Source organism: Anser brachyrhynchus, assembly GCF_964034855.1.
Source record: "Anser brachyrhynchus genome assembly, chromosome: 1".
Classification (NCBI taxonomy): Eukaryota; Metazoa; Chordata; class Aves; order Anseriformes; family Anatidae; genus Anser; species Anser brachyrhynchus.
The window spans coordinates 211695-227502 of NC_137694.1; the positions used below are offsets into that span (position 1 = coordinate 211695).

The 15808-nt window shown below is 55.5% G+C and overlaps 2 protein-coding genes across 3 annotated transcripts; both read right to left on the bottom strand.

Annotated features, from left to right (window-relative positions):
* Positions 1 to 18: 18 nt before the first annotated feature.
* On the bottom strand, positions 19 to 5059 carry ARSA (arylsulfatase A). The gene is made up of 8 exons (XM_080596542.1): positions 4736 to 5059; positions 4166 to 4406; positions 3455 to 3673; positions 2791 to 2960; positions 2192 to 2316; positions 1888 to 2015; positions 1363 to 1465; positions 19 to 1256 (listed from the first exon to the last, which is right to left on the bottom strand). The coding sequence occupies exons 1-8, from the start codon at positions 4990 to 4992 to the stop codon at positions 955 to 957; spliced, it is 1545 nt and encodes a 514-aa protein (XP_080452668.1). The 5' UTR covers positions 4993 to 5059; the 3' UTR covers positions 19 to 954.
* A 3385-nt stretch (positions 5060 to 8444) lies between these two features.
* On the bottom strand, positions 8445 to 12674 carry LOC308196859 (acrosin-like). Of its 2 annotated transcripts, none has more exons than XM_080596556.1 (5): positions 10940 to 12674; positions 10434 to 10631; positions 9898 to 10163; positions 9470 to 9615; positions 8445 to 9003 (listed from the first exon to the last, which is right to left on the bottom strand). In XM_080596556.1, exons 1-5 carry the CDS (start codon positions 11038 to 11040, stop codon positions 8632 to 8634), a joined length of 1083 nt encoding a protein of 360 aa, XP_080452682.1. In that variant the 5' UTR covers positions 11041 to 12674; the 3' UTR covers positions 8445 to 8631. The 2 variants fall into 2 exon arrangements, with proteins under 2 accessions (XP_080452682.1, XP_080452683.1); XM_080596557.1 differs by having other exon boundaries at positions 8862 to 9326; positions 10940 to 12669.
* Positions 12675 to 15808: the final 3134 nt, after the last annotated feature.

A 15808-nucleotide genomic window follows, 5' to 3' on the forward strand; every position in this document is an offset into this window, starting at 1 on the left:
GTCAACAGCTTCTCCCAGTTTAGTATCATCAGCAAATTTACTCAAAACACCCTTCTAGTCCTACATCCAAGTCGTTTATGAAAAAAATGAAAAGAACTTGCCCTAAAATGGAACTGTGGGGGACCCCATTGGTGACTGGCCACCAGCCTGATGTAACCCCATTTACCATAACCCTTTGAGCCCTACCCATCAGACAACTGTTCACCCATCATACGTTTTTATCTAGCAGTATATGCCGGACATTTTGTCCAGTAGGATCCTAAGAGAAACTGTATCGAAAGCTTTAATGAAATCCAAAAAGATTACATCAACTGGCTTCCCTTGATCAACTAGACGGGTGATCTTATAAAAGGAAATCAAATTTGTTAAACAGAACCTACCCTTCATGAACCCATGTTGGCTGTGACCTATGACTGCATTGTCCCCCAGGTGCGTTTCAGTAACTCCCTAGGAGACTTCCCACCTAGACATATACCTTCTGCTGTATCTGTACAGAACCCCGCCCCGTAAACCGCAAGGACCATCCATCTCATCATTCTCTTACTGTGCCCTTAGCCCTCGGAAAGTGATGATGCTGCAGCTCTCAACTGCTCAGCATACTTCCAACTGAGCTGAGATCTCCACTGGGGCATGCCCTTTGCTTCATCTTAAACATGGTCTAGAAGGAGCTGTGCTGGCTCTGGTGATGATGCTACATCCTGGTCCCTCCCTGATCAAGTCAGAGTTTCTCTCAAGAGAGCTCAGCTTGAAGGTCCAACAAATATTTGCACACCCAGCAGGGTTGGTAACCTTCCAACCCTGCAGCTCACTATGCCAGCACACTGTCAGAAGTGTCACTGAGCCAAACTTCCAAGGTAGCTCCAAGGCTAAGCTTGATTAGTTGCGGGGGAGGGTCTGGTGCATTTGGGACAGGCACCACTGTGAAGCAACAGAAGGGGATGGAGCAGCAAGAGACTAGGAGCAGTGGCAGCAGGAGGGCTTGGGAGTACAGTTTGGTACGCAGCAGGGTTGCAGGGCAGGATCCCTGCCCTTCCTGATTTGACTTTCTCCAAACTCCATGTGCTGTTCAAAAAGCATCTTCTCCAGTTTGATGTCCTTCAGAACTTGCCAAATCTCCGGCCCTGCAGCACTCTGCAACAAATCATAGTTCTCAGCAGGGTCTGACTCCAAGTCAAAGAGCAGTGGTGGCACATGATGGGTCAGTGGGGTCAGCCCATGGCAGGCTTGGTCTGGGGTGGTATCACTGTGAAAGGAACCTGCAACAGAAATGTCCAAGTGTAGCTCAGCTGCTACTCAGCTTTTGACAGCAGAACCAGGCAGGACTTCACAAAGCTGCCCGTGCAGAAGGGAGGCGGGACTAACCTTGTGTGAAGTAATGGGCCTTGTACTTCCCAAGCCTGACAGCAAAGGGGCCATGCAGCGGATCAGGGGATGGTGGGTAGAAGAACATGGTCTGACGGGGACTCTGTGGAAAGCAACAGAGGTGATCTTGTCTGTGCAGCCATGAAGCTGGACAAGAGCCCAAGTACACGACCAGACAGTCTCCAGGGAATCACAAAGAAGCCCTGACACTACAGCCAGAACATGGCCAGAAAATGAGGAAGCTAACGAGCAGCAGCATCCTGTTTGCTCCCTGCTCAAAGCTGCAGAGGCTCCTGTCCATCCACTGCAGCCACAGGGACTAGGCTTCGCAAGACGTTGTGGTTGTTACAGTGTGCCCCAGAGCAGACCAGGGAAGCCCATGGCACGGTCCAGACCAGACAAAATCTCCCAGCTCATGGGTCTCCCCCTGACCCCTCAGCTGGCACTGATCATCACGCGCATAGCTCAGGCCTCATACCCAGCCTTCACATACCGCACCAGCCAGAACTGGCCTGCAGGACTCACCTTCCCTGATCCAAACAGCACTGGACTGAGGTCATAGCCATCCAGGGTAACGCTGGGAAGAGCCGCTCCGGCCAAGGCAGTCAGTGTTGGCAGGATGTCCAGGGTGCTTGCCAGCTCATGAGTCACCCCTGCCACCCACGACAGCAAGGCACAAAGAAAGGTTCAAATGCCTGATCCCACTCTCATCCCTACCATCCTCGCTTCTCTCCCCTCCTCTGCTTGTCCCAAGGCAACTGAGTTGCCATGACACCCCTGCCTTGGCTGGTATAAGCACACAAAAGGCACAAGCAGTGCTGAGTCTCACCTGGAGTGATATGGCCTGGCCAATAAGCTACTGCTGGTTCCCGCATGCCACCTTCATATGTTGTGCCCTTCCCGCATCTCAGAAGGCCAGAGCTTCCTCCACGTGCCATCCGCATGGTAGAAGGGCTGTGAGAGAGAAGAACCACCTACCATCAGTTTCACAGGTCCACACAACCCGTTCCCTGCTTGCCAGTGGGACCATGACAAGAAACACACTGTGCCAGTGACACTGAGATCCTTTCCAGCCTTGTGAGGCAGGAGGCATGGGAGGGGTGAAGAAGCTGTGCAAGACACCTGAGCAGGGCACTAGAGACTGAGGCCACCCACACATGAAAGGAATCTGGGGATATTCAGGCTGCATAGTCCTGGACCTAAGCCGGTGCAGCTTCTGCCTGTGAGGGGTACAGCTGATTGATGGGAGCAAGGAGATCATGCAATAGGTCCTCAGCAGAACAGTGTCCACCCACTGACTCAGTTCAGGTCACTAGGATGTCACCTGGCACTGCCACGCCATGTCCCTTGGGCCCCAGTCAATGGGGTCCCATATCATGGTAGTACAGTCTTATCAGTGGATGAAGTCCCTCCAGGGAGCCCACTCACCCATTGTCAGAGGTGAAAAACACCAAGGTTGTGTTCAAAAGACCATTCTCTTGCAGCGCCTGCAGCAGCTGTCCCACTGAGCCATCGAACTCTGAAAGTGCATCACCAAATGGCCCACGCTGTGACTGTCCTGCATACTCCTGGCTTGCAAACTGGGGGTAGTGTGTATGCTGGAGAAAAGGCAGAGAGGGTTGCTACACAAACTCCCAGAGTTGCGTTTCTTTCCCAACTCACTCAGAGACAGCGAAAACCCCAGCTAGGACAGAGATATATGACAATGCCCAAGACATAACAAGGGGCATGCCCCCAAGTTTCAGAAACACCTCCCAGAAATGGTACAAAGAAGCTGAGTCCCGGGCAGGATGCGTAGACTCAGACGGTAGTAAGGTTTCCCAGATGGACTACTGGCCAAGGGAAACAGCCAACGTTCCAGAAAGCAGCCACGCAAGAATAACACCAGAACGGTGCTGCCACAGAGCCTGGACATGGGAACACCGAACCCAAGTCAGCCAGGCGTGGGGAGTTCACCCATCCCTCATCCAAGTATTGACTGCTCAGCACAGCCCAAGGGCTACAGGAGCTGAGGTGCTTCCCAGCTCTCCAGAGCTGAACAAAGGCTTCCTCCCCCACCCTCAGACCTGGAATAGCCCTCCCCCTCTCCTACATGGGAGGCATAGTAGAGCAGGAAGGGCAGGCCTCTTTGTGCACAGTCAGCAATGAAGTCCCGGGAAAATTTGTTGTAGAGTGGCACCAGATCAGGGAAGGAGACTGGCTGTTGCACGATGCTTTGGTTCCAGAGCAGTGGGACTGGCACAAGGTTCTGGTCGCAAGTCCCAAAACACTTGGTATCAGGTGGGAAGCAGGTGAGATTCTGACAGGGGCCCTGGAGAGAACAAACAACACTGCCTTTCATCTGTTCTGCAGGACAGTGAATGGAAGGGGACAAAGAGACTCACAGCAACCCACCACCAGGTCCTACAAGAACCCTTTGGGCAACCACTCTCAGAAACCCAGGGGTCTGTGTCCACCCTAGCACCATCCAAGGACCATGCTGCACCAGTATCACTTTCTGCTGACAGCAGTTCAGATATTTCTTTATAGCCCAGAAGCTGACCTTCCGTCCTGCAATCCACTAAAGGGTGTACATCCTCAGGCACAACTGCTACCTATGTTCTGCAGAACTGCTCTACCATACGAAAAACTCAGAGAAGGTCTTTCCCCACCAACGTCCATTTCCCTGGCCTACGGCCACCCACACCCATCTGCCCATGCAGGCACAAACTCAGCCTACACGTCCTCAAACACAAGGTTCACCTTTGAGGCACTCCCCCCACCTGGTCCTGATGCACCCTCGTGGGCTGGACCCATCTCTCACCTGGTCGTGGGAGTACGGCACTCCCAAGAAGTGGTCAAAGCCCTGGTGGATGGGCAGGAAGGAGCCATTAATGCCCACGCCAAGGTGCCACTTGCCAACCATGGCCGTAGCATAGCCCTTGGCCTTCAGCACCTCTGCAACAGTGACCTCAGACAGCGGCAGGCCTCCCCGGGAGTCCGGGTCAAACACGCCAGGGTAAACCCCGGAGCGCATCTGGAAGCGGCCTGTCAGCAGGGCTGCCCTGCGGAAGAGATCGGAGAGGCAGGAGACGGCCGTGACAGCCGGCACGGCACGGCACGGCACGGCACAGCCCGCGCCCCACACCACCCGGCGGCCCGCAGCTCTTCTCCGCGGCGGGTCCCTCACTCCTGGGGACCTCGCGCCCCGGCCTCAGAGCCGCCGCCGCCAGCCCCCCGCCGCCGCGGGGCCGCGCGCCCGGCCCCCTCCCAGCGCGGCTGCGCCTCGGCGCCTCCCGGGGCGCAGCGGCTTCACCGCCTGCCCCTCCGGCACCGCGGGTCGCTGCCGAGCGCCGCCCCGATGCCTGTCCCCGCCCCGCGGCAGCTCCCGTACCGGGACGGGCTGCACACCGGGGCGCTGCTGTAGAAGCTGGTGAACCGCAGCCCCCGAGAAGCCATCCGGTCCAGGTTGGGCGTGGCGGAAGAAGGGTGCCCGTAGCTCCCCAGATCCCCGAAGCCCAGGTCGTCCGCCAGCAGCACGACGAAGCTGGGCAGGGCGCCGGGCAGGGCGCCGGCCGCCCCGCGCAGGGCCGCCGCCAGCAGCAGGGCCCGCAGCGGGACCCGCGCTGGGAGCGGGCGCCGCGGCCCCATGGCGCTGCCGCCGCCTGCCGCGGGCTGTGCCGGGCGGGCGCTCCCCCGGCGCGCTGCCAGCCACGTGACCCAGCGGCGGCGCGGGGCATGCCGGGGCGGTGGCGGCCGGGGGCGTCCCGCTGCCGGCCCGCGGCGGAACGGGGCGGGCCGGGGCCGGGCCGCCGGGAGGCTGCCGGGGGGCGGTGAGCACCTCGGAGGGAGGCGGCGAGCGGGGCCGGGCTGTGTGTGCCCCGGCCGGCTGGCCCAGGCCTCTGCTCCCGGGTGCCTGCTGTCTGGAAGAAGTGACCTGGCTTCTCCCCGGGTGCCTGCGGGGCGCAAAATCAGTAGAGTGAGCTTTGTTCGGGGCAGACTAGGCCCTGTGGGAGTCCTGGTGCTCCTCAAGTGAGGTGTGTATTTGTACAGCAATGACAGAATTTCATGTTTACGAATAAGAGCTGCTGGCAGCGCTTGGGACACAGAAGCCCGTATCCCTCGCGGTCAATGAGTTGCAACCAGAGTAAGGAAGGGGCCGTGCAAAGAGCAATAGCAATTCTGTGGTGGGAGTCTGCACCTGAGAAGACTCTTGCTGTGCCTGCTTTTGAAAACGAGAAAACTCAGAAGACAGGCACTGAAAACGAATTGGGGCCTAATATCCTGAAGAGCACCATGTGCTTAATGTACCCAAAATGAGATTAAAGCAAGACCAGAGATCTTGTACTAACAGATGTACTGGTGGTGGGATGGGGTTAACCACACAGCAGGCAGAGGTGAGGACTTTCACCCAAAAACAAAGCAGGTGTAAAACTTGCTGAAGTCCTAGTCTGGATGTTGTCATGTGGATACACCGTATTTTGTATTCAGCCTGTGTAATCAATCTATTCTGGATTTTGCCATTATTACTAGTCAGCACTTCCTAAGACCCATCCCACTTTTACAACCACTTTATAATTTGCTTGGGAACTTAGCTTCCCATCACTCCCTATTCTCAACAGTTCAGACTGCTGGTATAGCTCCTGGCCTTCCCACGTGTGTCACCTTGTGCCTCCTGAAGGCCTGGCCCTGGCACAAGTAGGGTGCTCGGGCTGCTGCTTCTGCTGTGTTCATTGCCATCAATTATTCAGGGCCAAGAGGCAGAGCAAGGGGGCTGGTACTGCAGCAGGAGGCAAAGCTGCTGTATAATTCATGTAGCCTACTTCATTCATAGGGCATTGCAGTGGTTGCCTTGCAGTGCCTGGCCATGGTGACTGTGGCACAAGGGGATGGCAGGCAGGATGCTGAGGGGAGGAGAACAACTGCAGTTCTGAGCTCTGGAAGGGCACGACATGAGGACAGAGTTTTAGGAACCAGACAAGGAAGAGGGAAGGACATGTGGGACTGTGTGCACTGTGCACAGGTGACATAGTTGTACGGAGCCAGGCAAGGCACTGTGTGACTGCTTCAGGCTGCACCAATGCCAGCAAGCAGGGGTAGAACATACAGATGAACAGTGTCCATGCGGCTGGGCTTAGAAGGGGAGGTCCAAGTGACTGCTGCATTGCTGTGGGAGCCCACTCTGCAAGGACACGTGCAGGCACGTTGTGGTTGGGAATGGTAAGGGTAGATTTTACAGGCTGAGTGCATGAGAGTGGATTGTGAGCTTGTGGGGTGCTTGCTAGTTGTATGTTTGAGAGCAGCCCCGCATGTGTAGGGAGTGTGCTCTGCATATGCACGTACCACTTTGGATGCAGTGTGTGCATGCATGCGGGTAACCAGCTGGGTGCACACTGTGCATATGCGTATTGGGTGTGCATACACTGTGTGTCTGCGTCTAGTCTCTTTGTATGTTGTGCTCATGTGCACAAGAAGCAATGCCTTTACCAGCACCCACATAGTACAAAAAAACACAACCCAGAATTTTTCTGCCTCTCCAGTTATCAGGACTGGCGTTCAGTAGTGAACCATACATGCAGCTTTACTCCCTTGATTCATAGGCAGAGCAGATTCATATATCCTTCAAATAATAGCATGGGAATTAAGTCCATGTAATAGCTGTGGCTGGATGTCAAGCTCCTCAGCCACTCATTGGGGCAGACCTTGGGTCTTTCCTGATCTGGATCTCCTGGTGCGAGAGCTAGTCCACCTTTAAGTTCACTGGTGCATTGCATGCACACCCACACAAGGACCCCACCAGTAGCTGGCTCTAGAGACACTTGATGTTGCCAGCTGCTGTCCCTAAGACCTCTGGGCGGTAAATACCTGCATTAAATACCTGCAGTAAATACCTGCATTCCCTTGTCCCATTGCTTGCACCCTCCTCCCTGAGCAAGTATGGTTTCAGCTTTCTTCATAGAATCATAGAATCACAGAATGGCTTGGGTTGGAAGGGACCTGAAAGGTCATCTAGTTCCAGCCCCCCTGCCGTGGGCAGGGATGCCACCCACTAGATCAGGTTGCTCAGGGCCTCATCTAACCTAGTCTCGAACACCTCCAGGGATGGGGCATCTACTACCTGAAAGGAAATAAGCTGTGGGGAGCTGGGGGTCGGCCTCTTCTCTCACTAGTGATAGGACTAGAGGGAATGGCCTCGAGTTGTGCCAGGGGAGGTTTAGGTTCGAAATTAGGAGACATTTCTTCTCAGAAAGAGTAGTCAGGCATTGGAACAGGTTGCTCAGCGAAGTGGTGGAGTCACTGTCCCTGGGGGGTGTTTAAGGTAAGGTTGGACGTGGTGCTTAGCGACATGGTTCAGTGGGTGACGTTGGTAGTAGGGCGATGGTTGGATCAGATGATCTTGGGGGTCTCTTCCAACCTTAATGATTCTGTGATTCTGTGCTTCTCTCTGGGCAACCTGTTCCAGTGTCTCACCACCCTTACAGTGAAGAATTTCCTCCTAACCTCTAATCTAAATCTCCCCTCTTTTAGTTTAAAACCATCTCCCCTTGTCCTGTCATTATCTGATCGAAGTTTCTCTCCATCTTTTTTATAAGATCTCTTTAAATACTGAAAAGCCACAGTGAGGTCACCCTGGAGCCTTCTCTAGGCTGAACAGCCCCAGCTCTCTCAGCCTATTTTCACAGGAGAGGTGCTCCAGCTCCTTGATCATCTTCGTGGCCCTCCTCTGAACCCACTCTAACAGCCCCACATCCTTCTTGTGCTGGGGGCACCAGACCTGGACGCAGGGCTCCAGGTGGACCTGACGAGGGCAGAGTAGAGGGGGCCAATTCCCTCCCCCCCCCCCGCTGGACACTCCTTTTTCGATGCAGCCCGGGATGCAGTTGGCCTGGGCAGCGAGTGTGCACTGCTGGCTCATGTTGAATGCGCCCCAAGTCCTTCTCTGCAAGGCTGCCCTCACTGAGTTCTTCTCCCAGTCTGTACTTGTACTTTTGGGGTGACTCTTTCTGCTTTGTGACCCATGGTCTGCACACAGCCTTATTTTGCAAGTGCCACGTATGGAAATCCTTGCCTTGCACAGGAGATTGAACTGGGATGAGGCATGGTTAGCTGTGGAAATAGGCAGTTTTATTTCTTGAACTAAGTATATTTGAGTAAGTAAAACTAGAGGAGAGTGGGCAGGACAGAGCAGGCCTTTGGCACTGGGGCTGCCTTTGGATCACCAGATACTGCCCCTGAAGAAAATGGTTATAGTACACTGTAGCCTGCACTGGATCATGCTCAGCCTGCTGCTCAAGCATTATTTCCCCTTAGGGCATACAGGAGCTCCTGCACCCGAGTAAAGAATTCTTTGAGTTTCTGAAGAGGAAATAGGCAGTCGTTAATCTCGCTTGTTTGTGTTGGTATTGGCCTTGGCCTCTGGAAAGGAGTGGAGGCAGTGAGAAAATGACTCCAATCCCGTGAAGTTGGACGTGAAGTTGGAGAGGTTCGTACTGATGAGTGCAGTCCCATCTGTACCAGGATCCATTCGTAAAAGTGCTGAGTGGAGGCGTATACTCCAGGCCGACGCATTCTACCACAGCCTGTCCCCCAGCTGGTCACACCAACGAGCCAGAAGTAGTCAGCAGTGTTATCTTTGCACACGAGAGGACCACCGCTGTCACCCTGCAGTGGAGGAGAGAAGCCTAAGGTGTTACTAGGTGTCCGCTGTCAGCAGCAGAGCTGGCTCCTCTCTCCCAGCTCCTCCCAGAGCTGTATTCACAGCACAGAAAAGCTCTGCTTGGGTTCTGGAGCCTACAGTGGCTTTTCTGGGAGGAGGTCGTGGACATGGAAGGTAGGTCTCTCTCTCTCTCTCATGTCTCCTGTGCAACAATCCCAGCTGTGGGAAGAAGGGTGTTCCAGGAGTGGGTCTGCCGGGCACCAAGAACATTGCATGGGCTCTCTGGGCAGTCTTGGGGATATGGGACAAGGGGAGCCTTGGCAAGGACCTGCAGATGGGAAAGGGGAGGTGAGCTCCAGAAGTGGTGGGGACCCAGAGCTAGAAGGGTGGCTTGCATGTGCTGGTGTTCGTTTGGGCAGGTACGTCAGGGCTACCCACATGGCAGTGTGTTGACTTGTAGCATGCTCCTACCTGGCAGGTGTCGATGCCACCCTGCATATAACCAGCACACAAGTTGTGGGTCTTGATGGCCCCTCTATACCACCGGCTGCTGTTGCAGAGCTTGGTGTCAATGAGATGGACCATGGCCTCCTGCAGGACATCGGGAGATCGTCCAGCTGCGAGCAGATAGAGGAATTGGCACCCAGCAACTCATTGCTGGTTCTTTTCCCCCCTGCCTGGGTGAACCCCTTCCCCAACCCTTGGCTTTGTGTCTTGAGAGGCACTGTGCTTATGTTTCCCTTCTGTCTTGCTTTGGGAAATGGGTCTGGCCCACCTCTCTGTAGGCGTTCTTCCCCATGGCTTGACCCTGGGTTGTGCCTCTGCCATCAGGTAAGCCCAACCCGTCTCCCCAGCATGCTAAACTTTCACTCTGGACAGCAGTGTTTTTGGGAACTCACATCTTTCCTCTGTGGAACCCCAACCACTGATGTAGCAGGTTGACAGCTCTGACACTCTCAGCGAGGCATCAGGCACGCAGGCAAGTTGTATATAGTAGCTGCACTGGACAGGTTGGTCCAATTCCAGCAGTGCAACGTCGTACCCTGTTTTGATATTTCTATAGTATTCATGAATCACTAGCCGCTTAATATTGCGCACTTCAACCTCAGGGCCCAGCTGAGTCAACCGGTTGGCACCGATCACCACACGCCACATCGTGACATAACTGGAAGGAGATAGAGAAAGGGGTCAGACGGAGGCAGAGCCATGTGCTGTAGCAGCCCAGCAGTTCCCTGAACTCTGCTTTATGGAGGAAAAAGGAAAGCAGTGCTATGAGGGTTGTGATAGCCCTTGTATGCTTTGGGCACAAGGAACATTGATGTGGAGGCTGCTAGGAAGCTCGGCGTGAGCCGAGCCTTCTCACAAGCAGTCCCTCAGCTGGGTTTTGCAGTGCCCAGGCACCGGCCATATTGCAGGGAAACAGATGGGCCCTTACCTTGCATTATCGAAGCAGTGTGCTGCTGTGAGGACCCACTGTGGGCTGATGAGGGACCCTCCACATACATGCCCAACGCCTGAATACCAGGGATTCTGGATGCTGACGATCCAGGGCCAGGCCCCTGGCTGGGCATTCGTGCCACCCACGACGCGCATCATGCCGTAGTGATCGGCCATGGGCCGGAGCCCGCAGGTCCTGTAATCAGAAACTCTTTACTGCCTTGCTCGCCTTTCCTTTGCTCTGTTCACGCTGAAGGTGAGCCGCCTTCCCTCCCCATGAGGCACCGTGTGGACAGCGGGGCCCCTGGGTTGTCTCTGACCATGCCCATTTCTGCTTTAGCCCTGCAGATGAGTCGTGCCAGCAGCCCGGGTGCTGGTGAGGCATCAAGCTTCCCCCATGGGGTCTTGGAAGCTCTGGTGTGGCTACAGGGGACGAGGGGACGTCCTCCAGTGAACTCCATAAGGGTCCCCCCAGGCTCCCTCCCAAAGCCTCAGGCTACTCACACACAGTTTCCTGATGTGCCTTGCACAGGCCAGCACATGGCCAGCAACAGGAGGAGGGGCGGCACCTTCATCACTCCCCGTGGCAAGAGGCAGCTGCTCATGCCCTGGGCTTGTCACGACCAACGCAGCAGCTGATCGTGGTGTGGTGCCCGCGTTGCCCACGGAGCCCTCAGCGCCAACGCCGATGTCACAGAGCCCCTGGTTCCGGGTGCTGGGCACGGCTGTGCCGGTGCCACCTGGGTGGCTGCACGGGGGGGTTCCAGGCAGGAAAGGAGGCGGAAGCTGGGCTTGGGCTCCCCTGACAGACACCCCCTGAACGCTCTTCTGGTGGCACGAGCGTGTGCAGGCCACACGGCAGGCACAGCTCATGGCTCCAAGCACTGCCTGCTGACAGCTAGCAGGAGACACCAAAGCGTGATTTTGTAACCTGTGTGGGAAGTTCACTGCCACCCTGCTCTCTGCAGCTGCTTACCAGCAGGTTCTCCCCGAAGACACACACCAGAGCACATAGCTACTGTAGACAGTATGCATGTGTGAGCGCTGTGGAGCTAGGCTGGATACAGCTGGGGCAGATGAGCAGTGAGTGACATGCAGTTTCAATGAATCCTGGTGATGCATGCCATGTCCATGCATAAGTACACAGATGTGTTGAAGTGCCTTTTGGTGGTGTGCACTCCGAGTGTGCACACACCAGGCATGCTTGCACTCTGAATGGGTGCACCCTGTATCTACGTACACACATCGTGTGCGTGCACCTTGTACACATTCATTGTAGCATAGGTGATTTGTGTGTGCAGACTGTGAAGATGCATTCTCAGATTCATGTGTGCATGCCATGTGTGCCTGCTTTCCATATTGTACAAGAGATTTGTATGTGCACATTACTTGGTGCTGGTGTGCAATGTGTATTGGTGTGTGTGTGCTGACGTGCGGTGTGTTTGTGCGTGTGTGTGTTTTGGTGTGCAGAATGTGTGTTAGTTTGCAGTCATACTCTGTGTGTTGATGTGCAGTCAGACTGTGTGTGTATGTGTTGGCATGCTGTCTGCGTGTGCATGTGCATGTGCAGCTATTGGTGTGCAGCGTGTGATAGCGCGCATGGCGTTTGTTATACACGTGTTGGTGTGCGGTCCACGTGCATGCATGCGTGTTGGGTTGCTGCGTGTGCGTGTTGGTGTGCAGGCTGTGTACCTGTGGGGGTGCGGCCGTGTTGATGTGCAACCTGTGTTTGCGGGGTGCGGTGTGTGGCCCCGTCTGTCCGCACACGCGGACCGTGCCGCCAGGGGTCGCCGCCGCCCGTCGCGGGGTCCCGGCCCCGCGGTGCGGGAGGGCTGTGGTCCTCTCCCCCCGCGGACCGTGCCGGGGGGGGGGGCTGTCCCCCCTTGTGTCCCCATGCCGGGGGTGGGAAGTTGTCCTCCCGGGGACACGCCCGCTGCCACCCCGCTGCCGGCGCGGCCCGGGGCACCCAATTCCCCGGGCGGCCGGGCGGGAGCGTGCGGGGTGCGCATGGCGGGGAGCTGGAGCCGCTGCTGCTCCGGGCTTTGCGGGGGAACCGGACACCTCCTGTGTCCGGAGCTTTGATCTCAGGCCCTAGGACCGCTTGCCGTTTTGATGAGCCCTGTTCCCTCCTGGAAGGAGGGGACGAGGGAGGTCCTCGCACCAGCTTCCTGCCGGGGTGGCAGTCTCACCGGGGCTGCCAGGACCGGGCTGGGCGAGCAGGAGCTGCAGGGGTGGCAGAGCAGGGGTGAGAACGGCATGGGCGCTGCCCTTGGTACTTCCGATGCCGACGGAGCTCTGGGCGCCCCTGACTGCAATATTCCTCTTCTCCAGGGTTTGTGGTTTAAAATGTCAATGCAGAGGAGGAGTGGGAGGTAAGGAGCTTCGCAGTGGGGGAGCTGGAGAGCACCGAGGAGTGGAGAGGACAACCTCGGGGTAGGTGTGGGGTGTGGGCAGCACTCCTGTTCTGCACGTGCAGGGGAGCAGCTCCCAGAGCTTGGGTTGCACCTCTGGAACAGCCTTCTTGCCTCTCTCTCGTCCTCCACCTGCCAAGGCTGGTGGGCCTGGCAGCGGCTGTTGCTGATCCTCTTCAGCACTGTTTCACAGCCTGCCTGTGCCTCCCTATGCACAAAGCTGCCTCTGAGCCAGCTCGATGCTGCTGCCTCATAGCTGGGTCTCACCCATGCTGCACTGATGACAGGGGTGCTGTCACTGGTGCATGACACGGGTGCTGAAGGGACAGGAGCATGTCCCTGAGCCTGCCTGGTGCTGAGACACAGGGGAAAACTTGCCGTAGAGTTTGAGGGCTGTGAACTGCAAGGACAAGGGTCTGCTAGGCAGAGCAGTAGGGTGTGAGGGAAATTTGGACATCCACAGAAAAGAGGTGAGGCAACTGCTCCACCAATGACAGGCTCTGGTCCCTTCTCTGCCCCAAGCATCAGTGTTCATGTGGCACTATTGTGAAGCTGAGTGCAGCTACATGGACAGTCACATTTCATGAGAGAGCACTTGGAAATCTCTTGCATAACAGCCAGCTCTCTTCTTTGTGCTTCAAATTGCCTATTTCTGAAGGTCTAGGAGTCTTTTGCTGGTGAAGCAGGGCAGCAAGAGGGTGCTGTAGAGTGGTGGATGGGATGCGGTGCTCATCATTAGGCTGGAGTAATGTTCAAGGTGCTGCAACTAGCAGAAGGGTGGGTGCTGTGAAATGGGGTCCCAGGGACATTGACTAGCTTGGGCTGTTCGGAGAACTTGTATGTGTTGCTTTGGTGTGCTGGTTACGCAGAGCACTGCAAAAACCCAGTGACTATAGGCAGGGCTAGAAGCAAAGTCCTCTGTCCACAGGGGGCCAGGCCCTGTAGATAAATAAGAAGTTGAGTCCCCAGAATGGGGACCAATGTACCAACAGCACATGCAGCCATAGCCTGGAGTACACAGGGCATGTGGATGATTGCTGCCTGAGCAGCAGGGATGGAGATTCGCACAAGTGAGACATGTGTGTGGAGGGGCTATCTTCAGGGGGCATGGGAAGAGGAATGACGTTCAGAAGAGTCTGTAGCCCTCCCAGGAGAATGGCCAGAGTTACTGCTGCTTCCTGACGTGGGGAGCCCTGGTCCTAGACCAATGTCCTGCTCTGCCAGTGTGAGGACGTGGCAGAGATTGTCCCCAGCAGATGGCCTCACTGTTCCTGGGCAGGGGGTGGTTCTGGGCAGACATCCTGCAGCTTCCAGGTGGCAGATGGATCTGGGATGTCCCTCTTCAGCCCAGTACCACCCCTCACATGCCAGCTGGAGTCTCCTGCTGGGTCTCTTCTATCCTGTTCCTGACATTATTTTCCATAGACCATGTCTGCTACTTTCCATCTGCATGCTTATGCTGTGGGCTGGGTGGCAGGGATGATCTGTGTGGTGGAGAACGCTGCTGGGCTGCTGGTCATGCAGAACAAACTGTCTCAGGATGGAGCCCTTGCCTCTGCATGCATACAGCTTGCAGAGCAACAGCAAAGCAGTTATGCTGTGTTCTGTGATGAAAAGCACAACTGCCTGCCCCCAGGGCTAGAAAAATCTCTGAAGAACCATTCCCTTGCATAAGCATGTGGGGCACCAGGAGGCATGGAGTGGCCGGCTCACCTTGGCAAGGAAGGACAGTGCTGTGAGAAGCTGTCACAAAATCAGAGTGGTTGAGGTTGGAAGGGACCCCTGGAAATTGTTGGAAGGGACCTCTGAAGGGACCCCAACCTGCTCAAGTAGGGCCACCCAGAGCAGGTTGCCCAGGACCGTGACCAGTCAGATTTTGTGTATCTCTAAGGACAGAGACTCCAAAACCTCTCTGGGATCCTGTGCCATTTCCCAGTCACTCTCACAGTAAAACAACATCACTAGTTACTGTCCTCCAGCTGGACTTGATGCTGCTGTTTACCAACATCTGGGCTCAGCCCATCAGTCAGTTTTCAGCCCACCTCATATTCCACTTTTCTAATCTATACTTTGTCAGCTTGCCTACAAAGGTGTTGGGAGAAAGTATCAAAAACATTATTCAAGTGAAAGTGAACAAAATCCACTGCTCTCCTTCATCCACCAAAGCAGTCATCTCATTGTACAAGGTTATCAGAATGGTTAAACACAATTTCCCCTTTATAAATCCTGGCTGTCCCATCCTGCCCTGGCACCTGGCACCTCTCATCTACACCCATTTCAAGGCTGAATTTTTGTATAAGCTGTGCCAGGGAAGCCGATACCTGCCAGAGCTGACAAGTGGGGTGCAGATGGTTGAAACTATCCTGGGCTGCAGAACAATGGGATGGCTATGGCAAGGTGAAGGGCCACTATGTCTGCATGGCCTCTGTGGAGGCTCCCAAAGCCCAGAACAACTGGGTAGCCACCTGCCCAGATCCTACTGGGCTGAAGAGGAGACCAGGGTGCTGGAGTCATGGAGGGGCCTAACCCTGGGGGCTGGCTGCAGTGTAGGAATGGGATGACACTCCTTGCTGTTGGGACTCAGAGAAGAGTCTGATGTCTTTCCTATCTTGATCCAGGGCTGTGTCAGGTGCATTTTCACCCTGCAGGAGGGTTTCTCTTTCCTCAGACCTTTCTAAGAGCAATGGTGCCCACCTCCATGAGCACAGAGTGATGGATGCAGCTTTTGCCACCCTTTGTGTCTGGGTAGGTCTTCCCAGAGAGGCTGAACATCCTCTTAGCTCCACAGAACTAGTGCCTGGGTTGTCATCTCAACCACACAGCAGCCTGAAAATGAAAGGTTAAAATGAAACAAGCTTACAGCATGGTTCTGTCTGAGCACACGAGAAAGTTCCTCTCCAATAAGAGTCACTCCATGCTCAGTCTCAAGGTGCGTGTGGCCACTGCCTGCAGAACGTCCTGC

Excerpts from the sequence above, each read along its gene's own strand:
- ARSA (XM_080596542.1), bottom strand. The coding sequence starts at position 4,992 with ATGGGGCCGCGGCGCCCGCTCCCAGCGCGGGTCCCGCTGCGGGCCCTG. Across the intron at positions 2,317-2,790 it reads TTTTTCACCTCTGACAATGG|CCCTTCTACCATGCGGATGG; the intron begins GTGAGTGGGCTC and ends TCTCTCTCACAG. Across the intron at positions 1,257-1,362 it reads GGCCCATTACTTCACACAAG|GTTCCTTTCACAGTGATACC; the intron begins GTTAGTCCCGCC and ends TTTCTGTTGCAG.
- LOC308196859 (XM_080596556.1), bottom strand. The coding sequence starts at position 11,040 with ATGAGCAGCTGCCTCTTGCCACGGGGAGTGATGAAGGTGCCGCCCCTC. Across the intron at positions 10,632-10,939 it reads GGCACATCAGGAAACTGTGT|GACCTGCGGGCTCCGGCCCA; the intron begins GTGAGTAGCCTG and ends TTCTGATTACAG. Across the intron at positions 9,616-9,897 it reads GGGTTCCACAGAGGAAAGAT|CTGGACGATCTCCCGATGTC; the intron begins GTGAGTTCCCAA and ends ATCTGCTCGCAG.